Genomic DNA, 27,655 nt, shown 5'->3' with positions numbered 1-27,655 from the left:
GTGCAGGGCCCAAGCACTTGAGCCATCCTCCACTGCCCTCCCGGGCCACAGCAGAGAGCTGGCCTGGAAGAGGGGCAACCGGGACAGAATCCAGCTCCCCAACCGGGACTAGAACCCGGTGTGCCGGCGTCGCAAGGCGGAGGATTAGCCTAGTGAGCCGCGGCACCGGCCAAGCATTTGGTTTCAGAACACAAACTTGCTTATGCTCCCTACACAGGGGCTGGATGACTGTTTTCTGTAAAGGGCCAGACCATCACTATTTTAGGCCTTGTGAGCCATACGGTCTCTGTCTCAATGACGCAACCCTGCCATTAGCTCATGAAGGCTTCTAGAGAAAACGCACGTTCCAAAGTAACTGCATTTACCAAAATAGACGGGACACCACATTCAGCCATGTGTTTGCAGACTCCCATTCTTAAATGTCGGAGAAATGGAGCCTTATTTCACACAGGGTATCCTGGAGTTCAGAGAGGGCCCCTGGACTGGGAAAACATGGAGATGGGGAGGGGGGGGTAGAATTCTGTGGCTAGACTGAAGAGGAAACAAGACGTAGAGAGACAGAGACGAGTCAGCCGCTCCGGTTGAGCTCCTGAATCCAGTCCTGTCTGAGATGCAGGTCCATAAATCAATCATGTAGATTCCATCTGGGCAGCCGCGTGAGCAGCCACCACTCTGTCTCTGCAGAAGGGTGGCTTCCCTTGCATTTTCTGCTACACGCAAGGCTCCGGAAGGCAGACAGCTGGTGGGGGCAGAGGGAGAGCCGAAGAGCTTGTCGTGCGTGTTTGAAGCGCACTGCCAATCATCACCGCCCTGTGTATCTACCGAGAGGTGGTCATTGAGAGGAAGGGAAACTACACCAGACACCAGGCCAGCGTTTTGCAATTCCTCCATTTGATCTGCATCCCCAACCCCCTGGTATGCACAAGCCCACTCACTGCTGAAGGACACTGGTCAATGGCCAAGTCCCTGTTAGACCCCACATGGTGTGCTATGCCTGACTGTGGACAGGGCCTATCTATGCCTTCTGGTATTTTCTTCTTTGCTACTGGAGGTGAGCCGAGCTCGCAGGTGTGTGCAGGGATAAATGCACCTGTTCTACCTCGTGGACCAGCAGCCATAGCGTCACCTAGGACTTGTCAGAAATGCAGAGTGGCAGGCCCTTCTGACTCGGAAATTTGTCCAGAATGAGATCTGCAGGTGAGGCACCCGCGGTCAAGGTGGGTTCCCACACTTCAGTCGGCCTCGGAAGCATCTGGAGGCTCTGCTGATGCACAGCCTGCTGGTCCCACTCCCGGAGGTTCTGATCCGGCTGGCAGGCGATGGGTTCTGAACGTCTGCATTTCTAGGAAAGGCAGCCCAGGGGCCGTGCTCGGAGCACCGCGGGTCTCTAGTGCACCAGCTAGCTGCCTGGGATCAGGGCTGAGTCAGACACAAAACGCTTTTCTGGACGTTGCTTACAGCATCAGGCCCTCCTCCCCGCCTCCGGGAGACACGACACATCCAACCCAGAGCTCCCGTCCTTGTCATAAATCGTAGGAAAGCAGATTTCGTGATTTTATGCTGCCCCTTGAAACCACAGCCGCACTGTCACGTTTTCTGCCTCCCCTGACATGTCCTTCTATTTCTGCAGTTAAATCAGATCTCTGGCCCTCCTGGCTGTAGCCGAGAGAGGGAACAGGTGGTCACCAGCTTCCTGCTAATAACCCCTCATATGTTTGCAGCCCATTATTAAATCGCCCTCAGATTTTCTTTCTCAAAGACTAAATAATGAGCTACCCTCTCCCGAATCATGGGGTGGAAAGGGTTTGGCCGACTATAGCAACCAGCCTCAGCTGGGGGAATATGGAGTGGAAATTCTGCAGCCAGTATGGGGGCTGGAGGAAGGATGGGGTGCGGGCTTCCGGGGCTTTCAGAGCACAGCCCATCAGACTCCACCAGCTAGGCAGGAGCCGTAGGAGCAATGCCAGCAGGCGGCGGGCAGGAAGAAGAGAAGTCGGACAGCACACAGGGATCAGCTGGAGGTCAAGCTTCATGGGTGAGTCAGTTATCTTCAGGGCTTCTGGGCACGACCCAACCCCAACCTCACGCCAGCTCCCACCCGACCCCTTCCAGCGAATGGGACAACACTCACGGGGCAGCCTGGCTGGGGGTGCATGTTGTCCTAGGTAGGAAGCCTGTTAGTGTCCTAGCTTGCTAATGTCAGGGTCACACTGAAGGCACCTGCACCTGCACCTCCCGGGAAGCTGCAGATCCCCAGGTCCTGCTCCTACACCCCCTGCCTCAGGACCCCTGGGAGAGGAGCCCGAGAGCAGAGCTGGCGCCCTCTGTCTGTGCACAGTCTGCTTGTCTTCTCAGTCTTGGCCATGAACCAAAGAGGAAAACTGTTCGGGGTAAACAAAGTACCTGTTGCAGATACTAGTAATAGTAGCAACCTATCTGTGTGATGTGCTTGCGTGTGTATAAGTTTTATGTACTTATTTTTTACGTACTTATTTAATTTATTTTTATTTATTTTTTTTTTGACAGGCAGAGTGGACAGTGAGAAAGAGAGACAGAGAGAAAGGTCTTCCTTTTGCCCTTGGTTCACCCTCCAATGGCCGCCGCGGCCGGCGTGCTGCGGCCGGTGCACTGCGCTGATCCGATGGCAGGAGCCAGGTGCTTCTCCTGGTCTCCCATGGGGTGCAGGGCCCAAGCACTTGGGCCATCCTCCACTGCCTTCCCAGGCCACAGCAGAGAGCTGGCCTGGAAGAGGGGCAACCGGGACAGAATCTGGCGCCCCGACCGGGACTAGAACCTGGTGTGCCGGCGCCGCAAGGCGGAGGATTAGCCTAGTGAGCCGCGGCGCCGGCCCGTACTTATTTATGAAAGGCAGAATGAGAGAGAGAGGAAGACACAAAAGGAGAGAAATGTCTCGACGACTGGCTTACTCCCCAAATGACTGCAGCAGCCTGTCCTGGGCCAGGCTGAAGCCAGCAGCCAGGAAAGCCAGGAACTGCATCTTGGTCTCCCACGTGGGCGGCAGGGGCCCAAGTTCTCGGGCCAGCTTCCACTGTTATCCCAGGTGCAAGAACAGGAAGCTGGGTCAGAAGCAGAGTAGCCAGAACTTGAACCAGCACTGCGAGATGAGAGGCTGGTGTTGCAAGGGGCGGCTTAACCTGCCACGCCCCAAAAGTGCTATCCTCATTCATAGTTTGAAAAGAATAAAGTGGGGCACATGACTGGCTTCGTGTAAGATGCCTGCATCCCAGATCAGAGAACCCGTGTTCAATTCCTGGCTCTGGCTCCCACTTCCAGCCTCCTGTCAATGCAGATGCTGGGAGGCAGCAGGAGATGGCTCGAGCAGTTGGGTCTCCGCCACCCACGTGGGAGACTTGCATTGGATTGCTGGGTCCCTACCTTGACCTAACCCAGTCCTGGCCATCACGGGCATTTGGCAAATGGAAACTGTTTTTGTCTATGTGTCTCTCTGTCTCTTGAATAAATAAAAAAAAACTATTATTTCTTCAGTGCCTCCTTGGTGGCAGGCACTGTGCCGTGGGATAAACACGGATTGGCCAGCTGGATCCTCGCCCCCAAGAGACATGTCTGCTGACCTCCTAGTCATGGAGGAAACAGGCGCAAATGAAATGCATGCTTGGGGTTGGGGGGAGAAAGAGAGACCCCCAAGTGTGTTGTTTCAAAGGCGATTTTCTCGTCTGCTTTATCTACACCAGCCCTGGCGGGGCAGCGCCACTGTGGTTTGGACACAGTTCCAGGTGGCCCCAAGGGACTATGTGTTGGAGGCACATCCCCAGTGCGGTGATGTGGAGATGTGGTGAGACCTTTAAGATTCAGGGCCCGGCAGGAGGGCCTGGCTGACCCCTTCCTGCACTCGGGCTTCCTGCCTTGCTGTGTGATCTCTCCCTCTTTCCTGCACGTGTGCCATCTGTCATGAGGGCCTCACCAGCGCCCTTGACCCTCCAGAACTGGAAGCCCCATCAACCTCTTTTCTTGACAAAGTGCCCAGCCTTGGGTATCTGATTATAGCATCAGCAAACAGACTAAGTGTTGCATCCATTCTGCAGATGAGGAAAACTGAGGCCTGCAGAGGTGGTTTTGCTCCATCGAGGATGCACAGCTGTTACATAGGCAGGGCTGGGCTAGGAACTGGATGCCCTGCTCCCAGAAGACCACCCTGCCCCTGGAGAGGGTGGAGATGAGAGGGCCCGGCTCCTACACACAGTGACGCCCTCCTGTCTGCCCATTTTTGGAATCAGACTCCAGCAGGTGGCTGCCTTTCAAGATTTCCCATGAGCTATTTAGTGAGCCTGGCCATGACTTACCTCCCTGTCATTTGGAAACACTGCCCAGGCATAGCTGGGGTAGCTGACACAGGATCTAAGGGGCAGGATCGGGAAGCTGTGTAATTAAGGCTGACTTAGGAGACAAATGCCACCAGCTGGCAGAGCAGAAATAGCAAGTCACCTCCCCAGGACCCGTGTTGTCCCTCTGGGAGCCAGTGGCCACTGTGGCATCGTGGCACTGTTAATTATCATCGGTGTGCCCAGGGCTGGGACCTGTGCTGCCTCCTAACTACCTCACTAAGGGTTCCCAAGAGAAGACCGTTATTATGTGCAGGCGCCTGCCACCCAGGGCTGGGCCTTCTCAGCAGGAAAGAGAGGGCTTGTTCCTTTTAGAAGCTGGAGATGGACAGGGGCTCAGACATGGCCAGGGGAGGTGACAGAAGCCTCATTCCCTGGCCATCAGCTCTGAGTGTCTATGTAAGACAAGCTGAGTTCCAGAACCATTCTACGCTGCCCACTGGGCAGACCCACCTGCATGGTCCACAACACCTGTCACAGGCATGTTTCTGTCTCCCAGCCCCTCTTAGGGAACCAGTGCCTCCACCTCCCTGGGTGGTCCTGGTGGGATCATGGCTCACGATGCCCCCCCAATCTCTGGTCACGTGGGCCAGGCTGACTCAAGCAGAGTACTGGGTCCTCTGGACACAGCGGACGTGTGTGTGTGCGCGTGCGTGTGTATGCATGCGTGTGTGTGTGCGTGACCTTAGCAGGACTGAGACTTTCCATAATTCAATATTAAGTCTTTCTTCCTTTTGAAACATAAACTGCAAGCATAGAAACTTTTAAGTGGTCATTTTTCTGCCATGTGAAGCAAACCTATTCCAAGGAAAAAGAATGGAATGTTCAGAAGGAAGCTGAGAAGAGGAGGGGGAGAGGGAGAGGGAGAGAGAGAGAGAGAAGGAGGCAGGGAGGGAGAGAGGGAGAGGGGGAGAGGGAGAGAGGGAAGGACGGAGAGGGAGAGAGGCAGAGAGAGGAGAGGGAGAGAGGCAGAGAGAGGAGAGGGAGGGAGGGAGACAGAGAGAGGAGAGGGAGAGAGAGAAGGAGAGGGAGAGGGAGAGAGGGAGGTAGGGAGAGAGAGAGGGACGCAAGGAGGGAGGGGGGAAAGAGGGAGAGGGAGAGAGGGAGGAAGGGAGAGAGAAGGAGCCCTTACGACTTTAACTGCACCCCTAGTTCCATCATGCCTATAGGATTTGCCCCCTGGACTTCCCAGTTAACAAGTTCATAAATTCCTTTTCGGCTAAGCTGGACGGAGTCGGATGTCTTTCAGGAACACTAGATAACACACCCGGGACTCGGCATACTCCGCCCAGCCCTGGCGGAGACCCGGCGGACCCGCACACACAATTCCTTCTCCTGCCCCCGCAGATCCGTCCTGCTCCAGTCTTTTCTACCTCCCACAATCGCCCACCACGCACTGTCACCTCACTTCTCAGCCTCCCCACTGGCCTCCCTTGCCCCCGTTCCCATAGCCAGCCAGCCAGCCAGACACACTCACAAACACACATCCTGCCAAAATAATTTTCTTACATTTTTTTTTTATTTGAAAGGCAGAGACACAGAGGCAGAGAAAGACGGGGACCCTCCATCTGCTGGTTCACTCCCCAAATGCCCGTGACAGCAAAGTCAGGAGCCCAGAACTCCCACGCAGGTGGCAGCGATCCAATATTTGAGCCTCCTCGGGTATTCTCTAGCACGAAGCTGGAATCTGAAGCAGAGCCAGGCACTGCAAGCGGGTCCTTTACCACGGCACCACGACATCACCCCTGCAAACTCTGACCCTGCTCCTTCCTGACGCCCTCCCCAGCTCCCTGTTGAACCTCACCTGGCCCTGCTCTCCCACTCTCCAGCCACTTCACCTCTAAGCTACGCACATGCTACCAGGGGACTTCAAAAAACTTCATGGAAGTTCATTCCATGAACTGTTTGAAGTACCCTCAAAAGTTCAGGGGTTCCTTTTTTTAAGATTTATTGAGAGAAAGAGCGAGAGAGGTCTTCCATCCTCTACTAATTTCCCAGGCCATAGCAGAGCGTTGGATCTGAAGTGGAGCAGCCAGTGTCCATATGGGATGCTGGCACTGCAGGCGGCAGCTTTACCCGCTACGCCACAGCGCCACCCCCAGTTCAGGGGTTCTTAACCTTCCTGTGCCATGGAAACCTGTTGAAGCCCATAGATTCCATTTCAGAACAATGTCTTAAAAAATCATAGGGGGCCGGCACTGTGGTATAGCAGGTAAAGCCATTGCCTGAAATGTCGGCATCCTATATGGCACCAGTTCCACTCCTGGCTGCTCCACTTCCCATCCAGCTCTCTGCTGCGGTCGGGAAAAGCAGTAGAAGATGGCCCAAGTCCTTGGGCCCCTGCACCTGCGTGGGAGACCTGGAAGAAGCTCCTGCCTCCTGGCTTCGGATCAGCACAGCTCCGGCCATTGCGGTTAACTGGGGAGTGAACCAGTGGATGGAAGACCTCTCTCTCTCTCTGCCTCTCCTTCTCTGTGTAACTCTTTCACATAACATAAATAAAGCTTTTTAAAAAACCATAGAATACATAGGATGGTAATGAAATTATAATTATGTGGATGTGTAGTGATCAAATATTTAAATTTAAATATGATCATATATGTGCTTCTTTATTAATTCCTTAAATAGAAGGACTTAGCAATGGGCCTAATGACTGTTGTCCTATTCAAATGGTAAAAAGTATAAATGAAATTTCAAGTTCTCTGCAGCTCTAGAATGTAAGGTGAATGTACAAGATTTCTGTGGATGACAAAGTACTGGGAGAGGGTTAATAATGTTTTGGTTTGTTGCCTGCACTTTTAAAAATTATATTTAATTTATTTAAAGGCAGAGTGACAGAGGGAGAGACACAGATCTCTCATCTCCTGGTTCACTCCCCAAATGGTGGCACCAGCCAGAGTTAGGCCAGGCTGAAGCCAGGAGCCAGGAACTCCATCTGGGTCTCTCATGTGGGTGGCAGGGGCCCAAGTACTTGGGCCATTTTCCGCTGCTTTCCCAGGGGCATCAGCATGGAGCTGGATTAGAGGAGGAGCAGCTGGGACTGGAACTGTCACTCTGCTATGGGATGGCACAATGGCAGCCCTGGAAGGAAATATTAAATAAACCTCAGGTAGGAGCTAGTGATGATGGAGATGTAATTTTTTCCCTAAGTTCATGACTCACCTTCCCCGAGAAGTCTATCCATCCAACCTTCAGCTAAGCACCACTGGGGTCCACAGTCGTCTCCCTCCTTTGGTTCTTTGGGACTTGGATTAATGCCAGCCCCTCCTGGGGCCTTCTCTAACCATCATACTCTGTACAATGGAGCCCCCTGGGCCTTTCTCTGTCAATGCACAGGTCCCACGGAGCTGCATGCTTGTGTCTATCGCCTGGACTAGAGGCTTCTCCAGTGAGGTTTGTGAGGGTGCCAGCTGCCATGTCCCAGCAGGCATGGCTGGGGCCTGGGTCCAGTCCTTGCCAAGGGCAGGGAGGGGCTCACAGAGCTGTGGGCTCAAGGAATCAGTCTGAGAGAGGCCTCTGCCTCTGACATGCCCCAGATGAAGTTCTTTTTTTTTTTTTTTAAGATTTATTTATTTATTTGAAAGTCAGAGTTACACAGAGAGAGAAGGAGAGGCAGAGCGAAGTCTTCCATCCAATGGTTCACTCCCCAGATGGCCGCAGCGTCCAGAGCTGTGCTGATCTGAAGCCAGGAGCCAGGAGCTTTTTCCCAGTCTCCCACATGGAGGCAGGGGCCCAAGGACTTGGGCCATCTTCTACTGCTTTCCTGAGCCATAGCAGAGAGCTGGACAGGAAGTGGAGCAGCCGGGTCTTGAACCAGCGCCCATATGGGATGCCGGTGCTTCAGGCCAGGGTGTTAACCCACTGTGCCACAGCACCAGCCCCATCCCAGATGAAGTTCTTATTCTGCTTAGCTATTCATCCCTTCATCTGGGGGTGGTGCAGCTGTGAAGACCCGAGACTTCTTTAAAAATGTATTTATTGATTTATATATACGAAAGGCAAAGATTCAAACCTCCTGGATTCTGGTTCATTCTCCCAGTGCCCACAACAGACAAGGCTGGACCCAGGCTGAAGCCAGGAGCCCAAAACTCATGTGAGTTACAGGGATCCAACTACTTGAGGATCTCCAGCTGCCTCCCAGGAGCGGAGCCAGGTCTCGAACCAGGTCTCGAACCCAGGTCTTGAACCCAGGCGCTCAAGTGGGACGCTCCACTGCTACAGCAAGCTGGGCCCTTGGGGTTGAGCAGATCTGCATTTTTATCTGGTCTCTGTCCCTTTCCACCTGTTTGGTTTTTTTTTTTTTTTTTTTTTTTACAGGCAGAGTGGACAGTGAGAGAGAGAGACAGAGAGAGAAAGGTCTTCCTTTTTGCCGTTGGTTCACCCTCCAATGGCCGCCGCTGCAGCCGGCGCACCGCGCTGATCCTGGCAGGAGCCAGGAGCCAGGTGCTTTTCCTGGTCTCCCATGGGGTGCAGGGCCCAAGCACCTGGGCCATCCTCCACTGCACTCCCTGGCCATAGCAGAGAGCTGGCCTGGAAGAGGGGCAACCGGGACAGAATCCGGCGCCCCAACCGGGACTAGAACCCGGTGTGCCGGCGCCGCAAGGCGGAGGATTAGCCTATTGAGCCACGGCGCCGGCTTCCACCTGTTTGTTTTGAGCAACCCACCTTGCCTCCCATCTCAGAACTTCTGCTACCTCCTTTGTCAAATGCGGAGGATGGCAGCGCCCATCCAGGAGGGGTTGAACCAGGCCCAGCCCTCAGGCACCACCACTTGACCGGAAAGTTGGTATGGCCCTGGCAGCTGCCAACTCTCCATCGACTCACTCGGCAAACATTTACTAAGCACTTACTATGCCAGGTGCTTCACATGCAGTTAAAGCATTGGATGATACCACAGGTGGACTGCGTTATTCCCATCTAAAATCACCTCTTCTCTCTCCGGGAAGGGGTGCTTAGTGTCCCCCAACAATTCCAGGTCTTAAGGGGTTAAGGCACCAAGCCCACCCTTCTGGGCTCCTTCATCTCCCCCATGATCAGGAATCATACAGCAGCTCCACACAGTGGCCTGGGAAGGGTTCGAGGTTAGCTGTCTGGGGTTGAATCCCAGCTCCTTAGAGGCCATAAACACCCCAGTCAAGCACTTCCCTGGTCTACGTCTCCTTTCAAGTAAAGAGTGGGATCGGGAAGCGCCTACCTCATGGCTGCCAGAGAATTAAAACAATGAATTCATGCAAAGGGTGGAAAATGGTGCCTGACTCACAGACTTAAAAAAAAAAAAGGCTAACAATAACAAGGGCACTTCAAAAAGTTTACGGAAAATGGAATTAAAAGACACGTTCGTTTTGGTGCAAAAATATGTAGTTTTTTCACTATATGCATTTCCACGAAATGTTTGAATGCCCCACGTATGCATGGATTTCAATTTTTTAAAACTGAAATAAGTTTTTATTCCATTGCCCACAAGTCTTTTGTATTATTCCTGGGAACACCTGGCAACTCCTCCTCTTCCTCAAGTCCCCCTCCCTCTCCAGCCCCAAAAGACACCTCCTCCTCCAGGAAGCCCACTCCCTTCCCACCAGGCTGGAGAAAGCGGAGTGGTAGACAGGAGTGCAGAGTGCGGCTGCCCTGTGCTCCCACCTGCGGGGCCTCGGCCCGAGGGCTGGGGGATGGCGAAGGCACGAAGGGTCCAAAGCGGGAACAGAAGCGTCCTTGGAGCGCCTAGCGGATGCGGCAGGTGCAGCGGTGAGCGAGCTACACGAGCCTGCAAGGAGAGGAAGCGCTGACTTCTAAACGCGCCACACGCTGGGCGCTACAAATACGCCATCCTCAAAGGCGTACACGCCGGCCCCATTTGCACGCGCCATCTGCACACCTGTGTCTACCTCCTCGTTCGCTCCCTACCTCTTTTGTGGATGACACTTTCTTACTTGTCCCCAGGAAACAGCCCTGGCGCGCCGGCAGGGGCAGAACCTTCACCCATTTTTCTTCCTGGCGAAAAGACAAGAGAGGCGCCCGGAGGTTAAAACGTTGGAAAAGCTGATAAGCCGGGAACCAGCCGGGCGTTTTAAAGAGAACCAGCGGAGGGCAATGTGCGCCCTCGAATCCCGCGGTGGCGAGCCAGCGCGAGCTCTGCGGCCTTGGGCTGGGAGGCCCTCGGGTGCTGGGCGCTGCGGCCACGCGGGCTGGCGGGCGGGCGGGCGGCGGGGTGCGCGCTGGACACGCCCCAGGGCGCACGGCCCTCGCCGGCCACCAGCTGCCCGCGGGCGGACTTGCGCACGAGGCCGGGCTTGGACGCTGGGTGGCGCTGCCGGGCCGCCCCAGGCTGGACCTGTTGCGTCCAGGTCGCAACTCCGGCAGGTTTAGGGCGAAGGGACGCTCGGCTCTCGACTCGCGTCCCCTGCGGCCCCGGCCGCGGAGTCCCACCCCCGGAGGCGCCCTACGCCCACCGCAGCTCCGGACTCAGGTCCTGGAGTCTCTGCCGTAGCTCGCCGCCACCGTTCTAGGCGCGACGGGTGGCGCGGGAATAAAGTTTTCCCAAACCCGGTCTGGGGAGAGGGTTGGATGGGGAGGATCCTCCCAGCCCCAGACGCCACGGCGGGGGACGGTGCCCCTCTGCGGCTTCACATCCCCGCCCCCCTACTCCCAGGGTCTCTGCTTTCTGGAGGCGCCCTGGCCGGCCAGATGGGCTGACCCGTGCACCGTCCCCTCCCACCCCCGTCCCCGGCCCCAGCCCCGGTCCCTCCCCCGCCTCCCGCGCGCCCGGGCCCCAGCGTCTCCGGCCCCGCCTGCGCCGGGGTCGCTGCAGTCCCCGCGGCCGCCCGAGGCTCCCTGCCCAGGCGCCCCGGCCCTTTTCCCAGCCTGGGGAGCGCCTCGGGGCGGGGGAGCGCGGGACGGCGAGGGAGGCCGAGGCGGGGGCCCTGGGCGCCCCGGATCTGCGAGCCGGCGAGGCAGCCCCGACTCCGGGAGCCGGAACGCAGGGAAAGGCAAGGACGGGGCGCCCGGCGGAGGGGCGGGCGCCGCTCATCAGCCACGCCAGTCACGTCTGGGGCCACCCGGCTGCCTCTTTCTTCCTTTCCCCCTTTGCCTTCTCCCCCCTCCCGCGTTGGCGAGGGCAAAGTGGCCGTGGCGGCGCCATGCCCGGGCCGGAGTGAGTGCGCGCGGGCGAAAATGGCGTACATCCAGGTAAGGCTGAGGCTGGGGGGACAAGGTCCGGGCTGTGGGCTGGGGGTGCCGCGCCCCCTCGGGCTGCGAGCGCGCGCAAGGGAGGGCACCCGGCTGGGCTCCCACAAACTTGCCTCGAGAAAACGGGCGCCCCAGCGCAGGCAACCTGTGCAGCCGCGGCGGTGCGCCCCGGGAGGAGAGGCTGGGGACCCCCCCGGACCCCAGGCTGGAGGGCCCTAGGTGGACTCGGCTCGCGCGCCCTCGCCTCCTGGGGAGCGAGTGGGGGTGGGGAAGACTTTCTCCCCCTCCCCGCGCGCCCTCCCCCTGGCACCCCACCCCAGGGGAGGGGCCGCGCCAGCTGCGGTTGCCGTGGTGACGGCTCCGGCTAATTGGCCGGCGGAGCGAGCCCGAGGCTGCTGTTCCGGCCAGAAGGGACAAGGACGTCGTCTTTCCCGGGCCCTGGGTGCCCAGGGTGGGGGGCGCGCGGAGGCGAACTCCCCCAGAATCCTGGGGCGGAAAACACTGGGGGAGGCCGGGCTGCTTGGTTAGAGACCTTTCTCCTGTGCCGGGGCGGGGGGTGGGAGGGGGAGTGGCGACAGGTCAGCGCCAAGGTCACCCGGATCCGTTGAGCTGCTGCTTTCTGGGGCTGGCTCCTCCCAGCCAGGCAGAGAAGGCCAGGGGCTCCCCTGACTCCTCCACCCGTCCAGGGTGCCCGTGTGCTCACATCTTGTCCCCTCGGCCACAGCAGGGGGCTCCCGGGGGACTCCCACACTCCCTCATCTTGTTCTTGGGCTCGGCAGCCTGTGGGCCTGGAAGCTGCTCTGTCCACCTGGTGCAGCCTCCCCATTCCCCTGCTGGCCCAGAGTTCTGCAGTGGCCTCCCCTACATGGAGTGGCCACGTCTCTTCGGCTCACATTTCACCGGGGGCTGAAAGTTTCCACCATCACTCAACGCACATTTGGGTGGTTACCCACGAGGTGCGGACGGCACAGCGTCTGCCCCTCTGCGTGCACCGTCCAGCGAGAGAGGGGCATTTTGAGGGCATGTCCGGTTTTCAATGGCCACCTGCAGCACAGAGAAATCAAGTGCCTGTCCAAGGGCACACAGCTGCTTAGCAGTCAGGATGGGACCTCAAACACAGGACGCTTGAGGATGGCCCAGTGGTGCTGGGTTTCTTTCTAGAACAAAGTATCAACTCTGTCTGGTGCTGAGTACAAAGTATTTTTCCCCCCAGGTCCACATGGTATTGGACCCAACAGTGCCACTCTGTAGCAAGAAGGCAGCCACAAAGGGAAGTCTGTGAGTGGGCGTGGCTGTGCCAATAAAACTTTATTTGTGGAGACCAATTTGATTTTTTCAGTATATATCTTTGGCATGAATCGAGAAGTATATTTACCTTTTTTTGGTTCAACCATTTAAAAATGTGCCAGTCATTCTTAGCTTGAGGCTGCGGCTGGTTCTGGCCTTCGAGCCATGGTTTCCCAACCTCTGCTTAGAATACGTCCATTCTTCTCCCACTTGCTTTCTGGCTTAAACCAGTTCTCCCCCATTAGTGTCCGGTGCTGGAGCCGGGGAGGGGGGGGACCCAGGGTGAGGAAGGACTCTGCAGGCTGCTTCTCCTTCTCCATCTCCCTGGAGGGCCTTCGCCCCCCCCCCCGCCCCGTCTTCAACCTGGGCGTTTGGAAAGCCAGGTGCTTCGTGGGGGCGTGCCGTGGCCTGGTCTCTGTTCCTTGTGGTTGTGGAAGGTCCTCCTCTGACCACCTAATGCCCAGGAAATGCTTCCCTCAGTTAAGCCCGTGGGCGTGCCCTCGCAGGGCATCCTAAGCGTTTCAAAGCACTTTCTAATGGAGCCCCTGAGGGAACATAGCCTCTGGCGGTTTTGTGCACAGTTCTGCCTGCCGGGACAACACCTGGTGCCAGGCAGGTTCCCCTGGGGCCTTGACAAGCCCCCTGTGTTCATGAAACCACAGAGGGGGGTGCTCTATTTTGCAGCTGGGCAGCATGTGGGCAATGTTGCCATCTGTTCGCTCCCACCCCAGCGACACCTGCTTAGGTAGGTAGGGAGCAGCTCCCTCCATAAGTGAGCCAGGCTCAGGCTCCTCCCTCGCCCCGCCCCTCGCTTGTCTGAGCCACATGATTGGTTGGCTGGTGGTGACGCCAGGTGAGGCCCCTCACCGCTTCCAGGTCTTGTTCTCTGTATGGTTTGAGTTTTGGTTTTGCTGAGTTGGTGATCAGTGCCTTCCACTAGGCGTTGGAGTGCCACCTGTACTATATTGATATAATGGCTTTCTATAAATAGATCCTTTTTATCCACTTAAAATTCATATGGAAAGGAAACTTTATGTTTTATGACCATAATAGGAAACCAGGATCACGAGATAGAAGCAGAAGGCAACTGGAAAAATATACACCGTGGGAATCGTGCCACTTTATTAAATTCTAGCTGGAAGTGGTTTTCTCCAAGGCTCCCAGCTCGGGTCTGCCTTCTTTGTTTAAAAGGCAGGGAGCAGCCGGCACCATGGCTCACTTGGCTAATCCTCCATCTGCAGCGCCGGCACACCGGGTTCTAGTCCCGGTTGGGGCACCGGATTCTGTCCCTGTTGCTCCTCTTCCAGTCCAACCCTCTGCTGTGGCATGGGAGAGCAGCGGAGGATGGCTCAGGTGCTTGGGCACCTGTACCCGTGTGGGAGACCAGGATGAAACATCTGGCTCCTGGCTTCGGATCGGCGTAGTTCCAGCTGTAGCGGTCATTTGGGGGGTGAACCAATGGAAGGAAGACCTTTCTCTCTGTCTCTCTCTCTCACTGTCTAACTGCCTGTCCAAAAAAAAAAAAAAAAAAAAAAAGGCAAGGAGCAAGGTTGGAACCACATTAACGTGCAATGGTACTCAGCTGAGGCTTCCTGGTTCCCAGCTCTGAGTTCTAGTCCCACAGGGCTGGGTCCTAGCTAGGAGACAGGACTCCTAACTTACCTGGTTGATGGGGGCCTTGCAGCACGCCTTGTAGAGGAGGAGGAAGAAGAGGGGAGGAGTTGGGGAGGGAGGGGGCCCGGAGTTGGGGAGGGAGGGGGCCCCCTCCCATCTTCACGAGCCCTACATCATGGCTTTCTTTTGGATTTCTCCCACTTGTGGGTGGACATGTGAAACTCCCCGCCATCCCCATTGGAGCGCAGTGGGAAGGTAGGGCCTCCGTGGGGGGGCCATGGCGTCCGTGCCTGCCTGCAATGCTGCCTCACCGTGTCCTGCTGGGGTGGCCCCGTGGCTGGCTCTGTCGGGGAAGCCTTGGGCTCCTCTTCAAGTGTGGCTGCGTTGGACAGCACGACTGTGTGTCCCCCGCTCTGATTCACAACAGCATACGGTGCAAAGCACATCGCGATGCTAAAGTTTCCCATTTACTCGGTGTTGGTTAACCGGGAAGCTACCAGCAGCCCTGATAATAGCAACACCTTGTTAGCAAGTCAGCTCCCTTCGCAGGATGGTAAGTGAAAAGATGCTGGGCTTTTTTTTTTTTTTTCTTTTCTTTTGTGAGTTGCTGGAATATTGCTAAACTGGTCTTGTCTCTCTCTTTCTGTAACCCCTTCGCCCCCTTGCGCCCCCGGCCTCATCGCGATCTCTAAAAGGGCAGCTGGAGCCATTAAACGAGGTGGGTTCCCGGAGGGGGGTGGTCTGCCTGGGCTTTGAATTAAGCAATGTCTGGCTGTCATTTGGGGGTCTTCCGTGGGGGCCGTGGGGGTGTGGAGCGTTAGACAATAACTGGATGGCAATGATGGCACATACAGGGTCCATTTCTTTCTACCGGAAGGAAGCCCCCAAGAAAAGCCCCCCCATTGGTAGCACAGGGTACCCTTCCCACCCCGGCTTATCCTGTCTGATTATCGCTGTTTGCTGTCATGTCAGTGAGATTTTTTAAAAAATTTTTTTCCTTGCTTTCCAAAAGATAAAGTAATATTCATTGTGTTTTGGGAACATATTGTCTAGCCCTCCTGTTGTTGTATAAACCACCCACATGGCGGGAGAGAGGCTCGCATAAACTATAAATTACCTGCAAATGTTTTGCTTGCTATTAATGGCTCCAGCGACTCGCTGTTTGCCATCTTTGTGCCTGCAGTGGGTAAATAGACATGGAAAACATTTTGTTCTAAGTGTTCGGCCACGGAGACGCGCCTCCTGCGGGTCTCCGTCTCTCAGCCCGGGTCGACTGCTTGTAATTTGGGGTGTTGTCTCTTCTCTCCCTCCTCTCCCCGCTGCCCGCCTGCCCGCCCGCCCCCGTGGCCTCAGGGTTTTCTTTCCAGAATCTCTGATCTGCTGCTGTGCAGGTGGACCTGCAGGCACTGCTGTGAGAAGTGCTGTGCGTCCAGCTGCTGCCAGTCGAGTGAGGATGAAGTGGAAATTCTGGGACCTTTTCCCGCTCAGACCCCGCCCTGGCTGTAAGTCAAACCGCATCACGACCCGTCTCCACGGCTTTCCGGTCTGCGTGCTCCCTGAGTCGGGGGGTCCCCTGGGTGGCAGCGGCAGCAGGATTTGGTGGATGAGGGTGGGGATGGCGAGTTGCCATGGGCATCCTTGCCGCTGGTGGGGGCTGTGAGCTGTGGCCCTCGTGTTGCTTGGCAAGGCTGGTGAGACCAGCTGGTGGCGGAGATTCTAACACTGGTGGTTTCACGTTGGGACTTGAGGGAGGTGAGCTGTGTGTGGTGGCCCTGTAGGGGCACCTTTAATCAACACTGGGTATCATCCCAGGTGGACGGAGGGGTCTTTGTGCATCAGGCTTCTGCAAGGGATGACCAGATTCTAGGGGTTTGCATCCAAGCCAGCATCACCAGTTGCCTGCACCTGCTAGATGCTGAGTGGATATTGGTTCCTGGACTGGTGGGTGGGATGAACAAACAAGGGCTTTTTTTTTTTTTTTTGCTGGTCTGCACAAGAACTTCAGAAACAGGGGAGCAGGAAAGCACCCCCCGGCTCCATCCTGGCCTCCAACGCTGTTTATGTTCTCTTTGGCATCTTTCATTTTATTTCCAATTTGCTCTCCTCCCGCGCCCGCATACAGCATCGCCATCTGCCAGTCGCTCGGATATTTTGGGAACACAGCTTTGAAGCTTCTCAGCCACGTGTCTGGTCCATCTCTCCACGGCTGGGAGAGGGATGTGGTCAGAGTTCCGGGGGAAGAGTCCATCAGGCCGGGGCTGGGCAGGGACTGGCAATCGCTGGTTGCGATCTCTCTTGGCTGAAGCACCCCCAGCTGGAGCTGTCACAGCTCAGCCCGTGGGCTGTGATTCTAGAAGCCTCTGGTGCCAGGTCTTTCCCTCTAAGTCGGAGCTTGTGCCGCACTCTTCTCGCTTCTGCAAGCATCCAGGGTGTCCATAGCAAAGTGAATCAGGGTCAGGTTATGGGAGTTCAGATCCGATTTCTACTCCCATTTTCTGGGTCGTTGACCTTGGACAAGTGGCGTGATCTCTGTCCCTCCATTTCCCCTCTGTGAAATGGGAAGATAAAAAGAATGGTATCTGTCTCATAGGGTTGCTATTGCAGGGACTGAATGAGCGTGATTGTGGAAGGCGTGAGGATCCTCCAAAAGTTCGTGGGAAATGTGTGCCAGGCAGAAACTGCGTGGATTTCAAAAATTTGCACCAGAACATACTTTATCTTTGAATTCTATTTTGCACGCACTTTTAAAAATTTTATGTATTTTTTATTAGAGTGAGAGAGAGAGAAAAAAGAGCTCTTCTACCTGCCAGTTCACTCCCCAAATGCCAGCAACAGCCAGGGCTGGGCCAGTCTAAAGCCAGGAGTCCCCAAGTCCGCCCAGTTCTCCCATGTGGGTGGCAGGTACTTGAGCCCTCACCTGCTGCCTCCCAGGGTGTGCCTTTGCAGGAAGCTAGACTCGGGAGTGGAGCCAGAACTTGAACCCAGGTTGTCTGATATATGAAATGGGCAGTCCAAGTGGCATCTTAATGGCTACACCGAATGCCCACCCCTCTGCTCAGATACTCTGCCCCTGGCGTCTGTGAGAGATTGACTCTAGAGCCCCTGCAGATCCCCAGATCCCTTACCTAAACTGCCATGTTCCCTAGAACCTACGCACTTGCTCCTGTATACCGCGCATCACCCCCAGGTCATTAGAATCCCCAGTGCAGTGTGAATGCTAAGGGGATAGCTGTTTGCCTGTTTTGTTTAGGAAATAATGCCAAGAAGCAAAATCCACACTACAGATGCACGATGTTCCTTGGAGTGTTTTCAACCTGAGATTGATTGCGGACACAGAACCTGCAAGCAGGGAGGGCTGAGCGTGCTTCAGCGAGCTGGACCCCTGCATCCTGCGTACCCTAGTCTGGGCTCGGTTTCCTCATCTGTAGAGTGGGAGTAGCAGAAGCATGTATAGGATTGTTACAAAGTAAAGGAGATGTGTACGCAAGGCGCTTAGCACAGTAGGAAGGGGTCTGTGAGATTCCTTCTCTCTTTGCTTTGTAGCAATAGAGATTGATGAAATGGATGCGAAGCCCGTGTTAAGGAACACTTCCATTATTCCTCATTTGAGGCTTGACTCCTACAGGTGTATGGAGATCGGGGATATTTGGTAAAACTCATTGACAAAGAGCAAATTACCAGGGCTGGTGCTGTGGTGCACTGAGCTCTGGTTGGTTGGTTTCTTTGCACAGAGCTAGATTTGTTGAATACATGGCCAGGATGTAGCAGGCAGGCAGGTCAGGTGGGGACTGACCACTGCTTGTGCCGTAGGGTAAACAGCGGCTTACAGCGCCACCATCCCATGTGGGCACCGGTTCGAGTCCTGGCTGCTCTGCTTCCAGTCCAGCTCCTTGCTAATGTACCTGGGAAGGCAGCAGAGGGTGGCCCAAGTACTGAGGGTCCTGCCACCCAGTGGGACACAAGGATGAAGCTCCTGGCTTCAGCCTGGCCCAGCCCTGGCTGTTGCAGTCATTTGGGGAGTGAACCAGTGAATAGAAGATCTCTCTCGCGCGCTCGCTCTCACTCTGCCCTTCAAAAACATCTTTTTTAAAAAGGAAGAGAATTAGCATTTTTCAGTACCGCATGCGGCAGAGGTTGGTACAGCCCATGTGCTCTCTTTAAAACCATGCTCACAAGAATGCCAGCTCCCTGAGGGTGGGACTTTTTGTGTGTCTTGTTCACTCAAGCAAACAGTTGTCGATCGGCTGACCAACCTACAGGCCAAAATGGAATGCTGAAAGTGCCAATCATCCAATGAAAAGGTAGTCTCAGTTCTTTGCTGTTTTTCCTCGAGTACACTCTGAGTGCCTTGTGACACGCACAGAGCCCGATAGGGTCCTGTTACCACACCCAGGGCACTTGGAGTCTTGTCTAGGAGATAAGGCAAGTCTGCAAGTCCAGTTACCCTCCAGAGTAGCCATCTGCACCCTGTGTACGTAGGCGACAGTTCTGCTTGAGTCTTGTTATGGGAAAACCCAGGGGTGATGGCTTCAGGTATAGCTGGATCTAGCGGCTCAAATGATATCTTGTGCCTCTGTTTCTTCTGTATTTGCTTCATTCTTTTTTTTTTTTTTTTTTAAGATTTATTTATTTATTTGTAAGTCAGAATTACATAGAGAGAGAAGGAGAGGCAGAGAGAGGTTTTCATCCACTAGTTCATTCCTCAATTGGCCACAATGACTGGAGCTGTGCCGATCCAAAGCCAGGAGCCAGGAGCTTCTTCCAGGTCTCCCATGTGGGTGCAGGGGCCCAAGGACTTGGGCCATCTTCTACTGCTTTCCCAGGCCATAGCGGAGAGCTGGATGGGAAGTGGAGCAGCCAGAAGTCAAACTGGTGCCCATATGAGATTCCAACACTGCAGGCCAGAGCATTAACTGGCTGCGCCACAGCACCGGCCCCTGCTTCATTCTTAAGCTTGCTTTCTGCATGGGGCAACACTAAACTCACATCTTACCATCTTCACAACAAAACACCCAAGCAAGGCTCCCATCGGCCGCCTGCGGTCATGTGCCTGTCACTAGGTGCCATCACTGTGCCTTGGAGATAATGGTCCCAGAATCGTGTTGGGTTCCTGCTTACCGGGAACCACGGCGAGGTCACCCTCCCCTGAACCCCTGAGCTAAGCTGGTGAACTGTGGGCCGAGTGAGCATTTCCTGTGAAGGGCCGCCGTGTGGCGTCCGTCACCTCTGCTGGCTGGGGCGGTGTCAGAGGGCAGCAGCCTTGGGTAATGCGCAGAAGAGTGGATGCACCATGTCAGTAGCACTTGGATCACAAGAACAGACAAGTGGATTTGGCTCTGGAGCTGGCCAGCTCCTGTAGGAGACAGCTTGGGTGCTGTGACCCACAGGAGGGAACGGGCCCCGGGTGGGTAACGCCGCAGGGGCACGGCTGTGTAAAGCCTGCAGGCTCGGGGGGAGGGGAGAGGGGTAGTGTCAGAGCGTGGATGCCCGAGGAAGACCTGGGATTTCCTTCTATGCCACTGGAGACTCCTGCTGGACACTGAGAAAAACGGAGTTGGGTACCTGTTCGCCCCCGGGGTCACAGGCGCTCTGTTTTGGTTTGACTGCTGCCCCTTTGTGCAAGTAGAGGACCCTTTCCTTTTCAGGGATCAAGGGGTTGGGTTTTTGTTTTGTCACCTGCAGAGAAGTGGCCTCGGGCTTTCTCTGCAGGGCCAACACCTCGGGTAACTGCAGGTGGCACCAGTCACATGGTGGCCATTTGGAATACTACCACCCAGGGTTGTGCAGTCTACAACCTGAACAGCTGTATGTGACCTTCGTGGTTTCCGTGATGATCCAGGTCTCCCTTGAACTCCAGGCTCAACCCATTTTTTGGCATTCAACATGATGCAAAATGGTAAGAGAAAGCTGTAAAAGAGAGGCACACTCATCAGTCAAAAAGCAAATGTACAGCTTGTGTTTTCCCCAGATTTATTTACCAAGTGGGCAGCTGCATGTTATCAAACAGGCAGGGAGTAGAAATGCCACAGGCTTTGCAGCTCCCCTCCTACTGTGGCTTCTGAGCCCAGACCCTGGGACTTGCCTCTGTGGACTGAAATGTGGCAGGTGAGCTGGCCTTTGTGTATGCGCTGTGTGTCACCTCTGGATGGTCACCTATGCTCATGGCTTATGGGCCCCAGCTTCCCATGGCTGGGCTAGGCCAGGCTGAGAAGGTCAGGGAGATGGAACAGTTTGGTTTCTTTTTTTTTTGGGGGGGGGAGCAATGCCAGAAAGACCCTTGAAGAGTGAAGTCAGCTAAGTCTTTGGTTTGTCCAGCAAGCGTATTTTTTTAAAAGATTTATTTATTTATTTGAAAGTCAGAGTTACACAGAGAGAGGAGAGAGAGAGAGGTCTTCCATCCACTGGTTCACTCCCCAGTTGACCACAATGGCCAGAGCTGTGCTGATCTGAAGCCAGGAGCTTCATCCGGGTCCCCCATGCAGGTGCAGGGGCCCAAGGACTTGGGCCACCTTCTCCTGCTTTCCCAGGCCACAGCAGAGAGCTGGATTGGAAGAGGAGCAGCCGGGACAGAATCCGGCGCCCCAACCGGGACTAGAACCTGGGGTGCCGGCGCTGCAGGTGGAGGATTAGCCAAGTGAGCCATGGCGCCGGCCACTCTCTGCCTTTTAAACAAAGAAGGCAGACCCGAGCTGGGAGCCTTGGAGAAAACCACTTCCAGCTATAAAGTGGCACGATTCCCACGGGAATGTGTGGCACTCACTGTCTGGGTTTGGCATTACTGGGGTTCTATGCACGGATCAACAGAGGTGCAGCTTGGTTACCCATCGTCCCCCCTAACCCGCCCTGGGGCTGCCACTGAGCGTCTGTGAGTCGAGTGGAGGTGGCTGGAATGAGATGGCTCACACCCTGGCCGGCACATAGTAGGTACTCAGCACCTAGTACCTTTGATCATCGTAGGTGCAGATCCCACCAATAAGAACCGTATGCTGGTGTGAGAGGAAGGGCAAGACCTGCACCAAATAGATAAGACAACAAATAGACAAGAACCATGGGGAGGTCCTTTCACAAATTCACCACCAAGAGACATTTGGAACACCTCCAGCAGGCTAGGGCTGAGGTGTGCCGCGGTGAACACCCCTAGGGCTCAGTGTCAACCGCAGAAGGGAGGCAAGCTGCAGTCCAAGATGAGCTATGTGCAGGGTGGAGGGTTAAGACGAGCAGCCACAGAGAGGGGCTGATGGCGACCGGAGGAGGCGATGGGGACGGGGCGGGGCCTCTCTGCGCAGGTGCCCTGGAAGCGGAACCTGAATGATGGGACGGAACCAGGTTGGGTAAAGGCACAGGAATAGCATGAGCTGGCGCAGTTGGGCGACAGGGGCCTGATGGCCACGCAGGAGGCTTGATGACCCGTGTCTGGGAGCTCCGGATGACAGTGGCCCTCAGGCCCCTGGGGAAGGCTGGGGGGACTTGGTAGTGAAGTGTGGCAGCTGGGAAGGGGGCCCCTGCAGAGGGGTGGGGCGCAGGGGGCATTTCGTTGTGGTCCTGCCTCCCTTGGAAGACGGGAGAGTGTGACCCCATGCCACTCGCTGTCTCCCTCCCGCTTCTCCTGCCCCTCATGTCTCATCGGCTGCCTCCACCACCAACAGGCGAGGAGCAGGGAGCCAGCAAAGGTCCCACTTCCTCCCGACAGCAAACCCGGTCTTGTCCTGGCCGTGACAAAACACATCTGAAGACCGCGTAGGATTCTGAGCTTGCATTTTTCAGGACGAGTTCCCTACAGGCTTAAATGTCCAGTTGAGGGGAGCAGTCTGGGGAACCTAGCCCACAGCCTCTCCTCCTTTTTCCCCCACCCTGGCACCCTGCCCTGGCTGTGTGAGCATTGGGGCATCTTAAAGCCCGTCTCTGTTATAAAGAATATCAGCCACAATGTGTTGCACCTGCTCTGCCCCGCACAGTGCTGGTGTGCGCTCATTCGTGTTTCCGGCAGCCAGGGAGGGTGGGTTCCCTGTCCGCACTCCCACAGCTTCCCCGGTAGGGCACTGAGTCATGGCCGCCGTTCCTTCACATTGAGCCGCCATCCTCCAATCATTGATTCGCAGCTGCAGCCCTGCCACTCAAAGAACCCTTGAGTGACACCTGTTATGGGGATATTTCTGAAAGATGTTAAAATCTTTTCAAGATGCAGTCATGGGTGACTTAGCAGGACACCCTGGCCAAAAGCTGCTTGCTGGAGTGTGGAGGCCAGTAAACAACCCCACAGTCCATTCCAGACTGAAGCATGACAGGGCTCTGTCTTCACTTGCTCAAAGTGGCGCCCCCACGTGGCAGCAGCCTAACATTGCACAGCCCTCTACCCAACCCCAGCTTTTGGAAGTGTGCGGATCCTTTGACAGATTGTTGAAAACAGGGAGGGGAGGGGGACGGAACTAATCCTTCCAGGCATTTCACATTTTGTACAAAACGCCAAGACTTCATGGAGAGCTTAAGGATTCTCACGCTAATTCTTTATTGTTAAAGGTTTATTTTTATTTCTTTGAAAGGCAGAAAGACAAAGAGGGAGAGATTTTCTGTCTTCTGGTTCACTCCCCAGATGGTTGTGGTGGAGCTGGGCCAGGCTGACACCAGGAGCCTGGAACTTCATGTGGGTCCCCCATGTGGGTGGCAGGGGCCCAGGGACTTGGGCCATCATCTGCTGCCCTTCCAGGCACATTAGCACAGAGCCGGAGCGGAAGAGGAGCAGCCAGGACTTGAACCAGCGCTCATGTGGGATGCGGCGCTATAGGTGACTCCACCCGCTGTGCCGCAGCGTTAGCCCCCACACTGTCTCAAATGGACATTGTTGGAAGTTGTAGGACATGGGCCCGAGCACAGTGAACTTGTGGGTTGTACCTTCCTAGGGACCAAGAGGCCAGGCCCTGGGGTTCCCTTGACGCCACTGAGGCCTCCCCTTTTCCTCCAGGATGGCCAGCCGGAGCAGTGACAAGGACGGTGACTCTGTCCACACGGCCAGTGATGTCCCGCTGACCCCACGGACCAACTCCCCGGATGGGAGACGCTCGTCCTCAGACACATCCAAGTCCACGTACAGCCTGACCCGGAGGATCTCAAGTAAGCCCTCTGCTGGGGCCATGGGGCCCTGGCTGCTTCTCCAAGGTCGGTGGTGTCCTGGGGGAGGGGTAACCACGAGGGGCGGGGCTGTTGCTGGGGAGGAGGTGGCATGGTTTCTGCCTTCACCGATAACCATTTTGATCACCTTGACATCGTTTGTCGTCACTGTCACGTACAAGCGCACTCCAGAAAGTTCATGGGAAATGAAAATACATGCTTATTTTGGTGTAAAAAGTGTTTGCAATCCATGCTTTTTCCTAATTCCCATTTCTGTGACGTTTATGAAGACCCCCTCGTAGGTCACATCAGTGTGAGAGGAGTGAGTGTTGCTGTGTGGACAGCAGGGCTCGCCAGCTCAGGTGACCTGGGGGCCCAGCTGAGTTGGCTGAGTGACTGCAGAGGATTGGGCACGGACAAATGTCACTCTGATGCTGCTAATACTGTGCCTGGGGAGTCACACAGGACAGGGTGGAGACTGTGGCTAACTGGACCTTTATGGCTGCTACCCAGCCCCAGCTCCGGGCAGCTCTGTGGATTGGGGACCTAGGGTGGCCCAGTCTTTCTAGAGAGAAACTCACGACCTGGGTTTTTGTATCATGTTCCCTTGCTTTTACACCTAAACAAAATGTATTTATGGGTCACATTTGGGGTCCTAGGTGATTTGGGTGGAGAGGAGAAAGGAGAAAGGAGGATAAATCCCAGAGGCTCCCAGCTTTCTTTCCCTCCGCAGGGTGTCTTTGCCCTCCCACCCAGCTGGTGTCTGTGCGATTCACCTAACAGAAGGGAAAAGCTTAAAATCCACACAGTGCACCCATCAGACAGAAAAAAACTGGTGTCTAGCATTTCCTGATATAGATGGGGAAGAGAAAGGCAGGAGAAAAAAATGTCAAGGGCTCAGATAATGAAATAGAAGACATTTTTTTTTTTTTGACAGGCAGAGTGGACAGTGAGAGAGAGAGACAGAGAGAGAAAGGTCTTCCTTTGCCGTTGGTTCACCCTCCAATGGCCGCCGCTGCAGCCGGCGCACCGCGCTGATCCGATGGCAGGAGCCAGGAGCCAGGTGCTTTTCCTGGTCTCCCATGGGGTGCAGGGCCCAAGCACCTGGGCCATCCTCCACTGCACTCCCTGGCCATAGCAGAGAGCTGGCCTGGAAGAGGGGCAACCGGGACAGAATCCGGCGCCCCGACCGGGACTAGAACCTGGTGTGCCAGCGCCGCAAGGTGGAGGATTAGCCTATTGAGCCACGGCGCCGGCCAGAAGACATTTTTAATGTCTGTAGGCCTCAGTCTCTCCATCTATAAAATGGGAGGGGGGAGCCTGGCCTGGCATTTCCCACTGCCACAGCCACCAGCCCCCTGGAGCTGGTGGGCACCGAATCAGAGCTGGTGCCCGACCAGAAGGGCTGCAAGTATAAAATACATGCTGGACTTCGAAGATAGTGTGGGGGAGGAAAGAGAACTTCGAGTGGCTTCCTAAAATGTTCTGTTGGTTACTTGTCCAAGGGGTAGCCTTTGGGATATACAGCCAGACTTCGAAAAGTTTCTGGAAAATACAATTAAAAGAATTCATTTTCAAGCAAAGCATTTTGCAATCCAGACATTGTCTTCAACAATATGCGTTTTCCAGGGACTTTTGGAAGATCCCCTTATTAAAAGGTTCTCTGACCCAAGGGATCGGGCAGATGAATGGCTTCGCACCCTCGGTCCCTTTAGAACAGCAGCAGTCCGTGATGTGGGTGACGGTGATGGCTGTGCTGCCATACTGCCTCTCGCAGAATAATTACTCCTGGGGTGCCCTCCGCCCTCTGTATCCTCGGATCCACGCAGCTGCCGGTGGGACATGCTTCTGGAAAGTCGCACCTGGGCTGAACACGCACAGATCTTCTTCCTTGTCATTGTTCCCTAAGCAGTAAATGTGACAATGGCTCACGTAGCATTTATGTGGCAGTAAGCACCATAGGACCCTAGAGATGACTGACAGTCTGTGATGTGTGTAGGTTCTGTGGAAATGCTAGCCCTCCCCCATTTTTTAAAAAAATATTTTATTTATTTATTTAAGAGGTAGGGCTACAGACAGAGAAAGAGACAGAGAGAAATGTCTTCCATCTGATGGTTCACACCCCAGATGGCCGCAACAGCCAGAGTTGGGCCAATCCAAAGCCAGGAGCTTTTTCTGGGTCTCCCATGCAGGTGCAGGGGCCCAAGGACTTGGGCCATCCTCTGCTGCTTTCCCAGGCCATAGCAGGAAACTGGATAGGAAGAGGAGCAGCCGGAACTAGAACCGGCGCCCATGTGGGATGCCAGCGCTGCAAGTGAGGCTTAGCCTACTAAGCCAAGGCACTGGCCACAGCCTCTCCCCCCTCCCCCACCCCACCTTTTCTGTCAGGACCTGGAGAGTCAAGTGTGGGCAGGTTTTGGTATACTCTGGGGTCCTGGAACCAGACCCCCAGTGGATACAGAGGAGCAAGTCTATTTCAAAGCATGGCGAGCCCAAGAAGCAGAGGGAACAATGGGAGGGTCTGTGACAACATGGCCAGGCCCATCCCAGCATGGCCGGCCTATCCCACCATGGCCAGGCCCATCCCACCATGGCCAGGCCCATCCCACCATGGCCAGGCCCATCCCAGAGTGGCCGGGCTCGTCTCAGTGTGGCCAGCCCGTCCCAGCATGGCCAGCCCATCCCAGAGTGGCTGGGATTGTCCGTCCCAGAGTGGCCGGGCTTGTCCGTCCCAGAGTGGCCAGGCTCATCTCAGCGTGGCCACGCCCATCCCAGCGCGGCCCTGTTCACTGTTATTTCTGGCCATTGCCTAGGTCTGGAGTCGAGACGCCCCAGCTCCCCGCTCATCGATATCAAGCCCATTGAATTCGGCGTGCTCAGCGCCAAGAAGGAGCCTATCCAGCCCTCGGTGCTCAGACGGACCTATGCCCCCGACGACTATTTCCGGAAGTTCGAGCCCCGGCTCTACTCGCTGGACTCCAGCAGCGACGACGTGGACTCCCTGACGGACGAGGAGATCCTGTCCAAGTACCAGCTGGGCATGCTGCACTTCAGCACCCAGTACGACCTGCTGCACAACCACCTCACCGTGAGGGTGATCGAGGCCCGGGACCTGCCGCCCCCCATCTCCCACGACGGCTCGCGCCAGGACATGGCGCACTCCAACCCCTACGTCAAGATCTGCCTCCTGCCCGACCAGAAGAACTCGAAGCAGACGGGGGTCAAGCGCAAGACGCAGAAGCCCGTGTTTGAGGAGCGCTACACCTTCGACATCCCCTTCCTGGAAGCCCAGAGGAGGACCCTGCTGCTCACCGTGGTGGATTTCGATAAGTTCTCGCGCCACTGTGTCATCGGCAAAGTGTCCGTGCCCTTGTGCGAAGTTGACCTGGTGAAGGGCGGGCACTGGTGGAAGGCGCTGATCCCTAGCTCCCAGGTAAGTGCTGGGCTGGCCGCATCTCCTCCTGGGAGCCCAAGAGAAAAGGGGTGATTTCCGTCTTTCTTCTATTGAAACAGCATGTGGCAGGGGGAGATGGGATGATTGTGTAATTTTGAAATAATTTTTGACCCACAAGAAGTGGCAAAAATGCAGCAGAGAGTCCCTGTGCTCTGTGTATCCAATGTCCCCTGATGATATCATCCTGGACGGCCAGAGGACACGAGCCAGGACATGGGTCACTCGACCGGGCCTTGTTCCGACTCAGCTGTGTATGGCACGCGCCCCTATGATCCTGTGAAGTTTGCTGTCACGTGGGCCGTGTGTAACCCCGACCCCGCTGCCTCCCTGGGAGACTGTATGCCATCGGTGCTGGGTGATTTAATCGGGAGTGTGGCTATCAGTCACTTTGGCTTTCAGGAATTGATTTGACAGGGAGAAGAACGGTGCAGGCTAGAGAACAGGATGGGGCATGGATGCTTTGCAGGCAAATCAATCGTTCCATTGGCGTCCATCCCCCGGCCAGCCCAGGGCTGCTTAGAAAGCCACCCACAGGCCAGGCGGTGTCACCAGGAGCCGTCAGGCCTTGCTGTGTGTTGGAGCCTAAGCGTGCACATGCTGTGGGCAGAGGGGTGCTGGGAGCGTAGGTAGCCAGTGGGAGGTGTGTGTGGGC

At 55.6% G+C, this 27,655-nt stretch overlaps 1 protein-coding gene and 1 long non-coding RNA gene across 12 annotated transcripts in view; one reads left to right on the top strand and one right to left on the bottom strand.

The window, feature by feature from the left end:
- Nucleotides 1–5,858: 5,858 nt before the first annotated feature.
- LOC103348565 (uncharacterized) lies at nt 5,859–12,047 on the bottom strand. 2 transcript variants are annotated; one of them, XR_007920121.3, is made up of 4 exons: nt 11,653–12,040; nt 10,263–10,345; nt 9,999–10,122; nt 5,859–6,048 (listed from the first exon to the last, which is right to left on the bottom strand). It is a non-coding gene; the product is annotated as an uncharacterized LOC103348565 (long non-coding RNA). The 2 variants fall into 2 exon arrangements; XR_016226183.1 differs by lacking the exon at nt 5,859–6,048 and adding an exon at nt 7,907–8,142 and having other exon boundaries at nt 11,653–12,047.
- SYT17 (synaptotagmin 17) overlaps nt 10,344–27,655 on the top strand; it is a 73,992-nt gene continuing 56,680 nt past the window's right edge. Inside the window, exons 1-5 of one of the 10 annotated variants that reach the window (XM_051847479.3) lie at nt 10,344–11,543; nt 15,145–15,162; nt 15,836–15,946; nt 23,404–23,552; nt 26,363–26,982. In XM_051847479.3, the coding sequence (XP_051703439.1) occupies nt 23,405–23,552; nt 26,363–26,982 (768 nt within the window). In that variant the 5' untranslated portion in view covers nt 10,344–11,543; nt 15,145–15,162; nt 15,836–15,946; nt 23,404. Of the gene's footprint in view, nt 11,544–14,607; nt 14,998–15,139; nt 15,163–15,797; nt 15,947–23,403; nt 23,553–26,362; nt 26,983–27,655 lie in introns of those variants that run through there. The other 9 variants (XM_051847474.3, XM_051847481.3, XM_051847478.3 and 6 more) reach the window with 9 other exon arrangements.

The sequence above is a fragment of the Oryctolagus cuniculus genome, chromosome 19 (assembly GCF_051225735.1).
Source record: "Oryctolagus cuniculus isolate XC-2025 breed Fujian yellow rabbit chromosome 19, ASM5122573v1, whole genome shotgun sequence".
In the NCBI taxonomy this organism is placed as follows: Eukaryota; Metazoa; Chordata; class Mammalia; order Lagomorpha; family Leporidae; genus Oryctolagus; species Oryctolagus cuniculus.
This window is presented reverse-complemented; position numbering and strand designations above follow the sequence as displayed.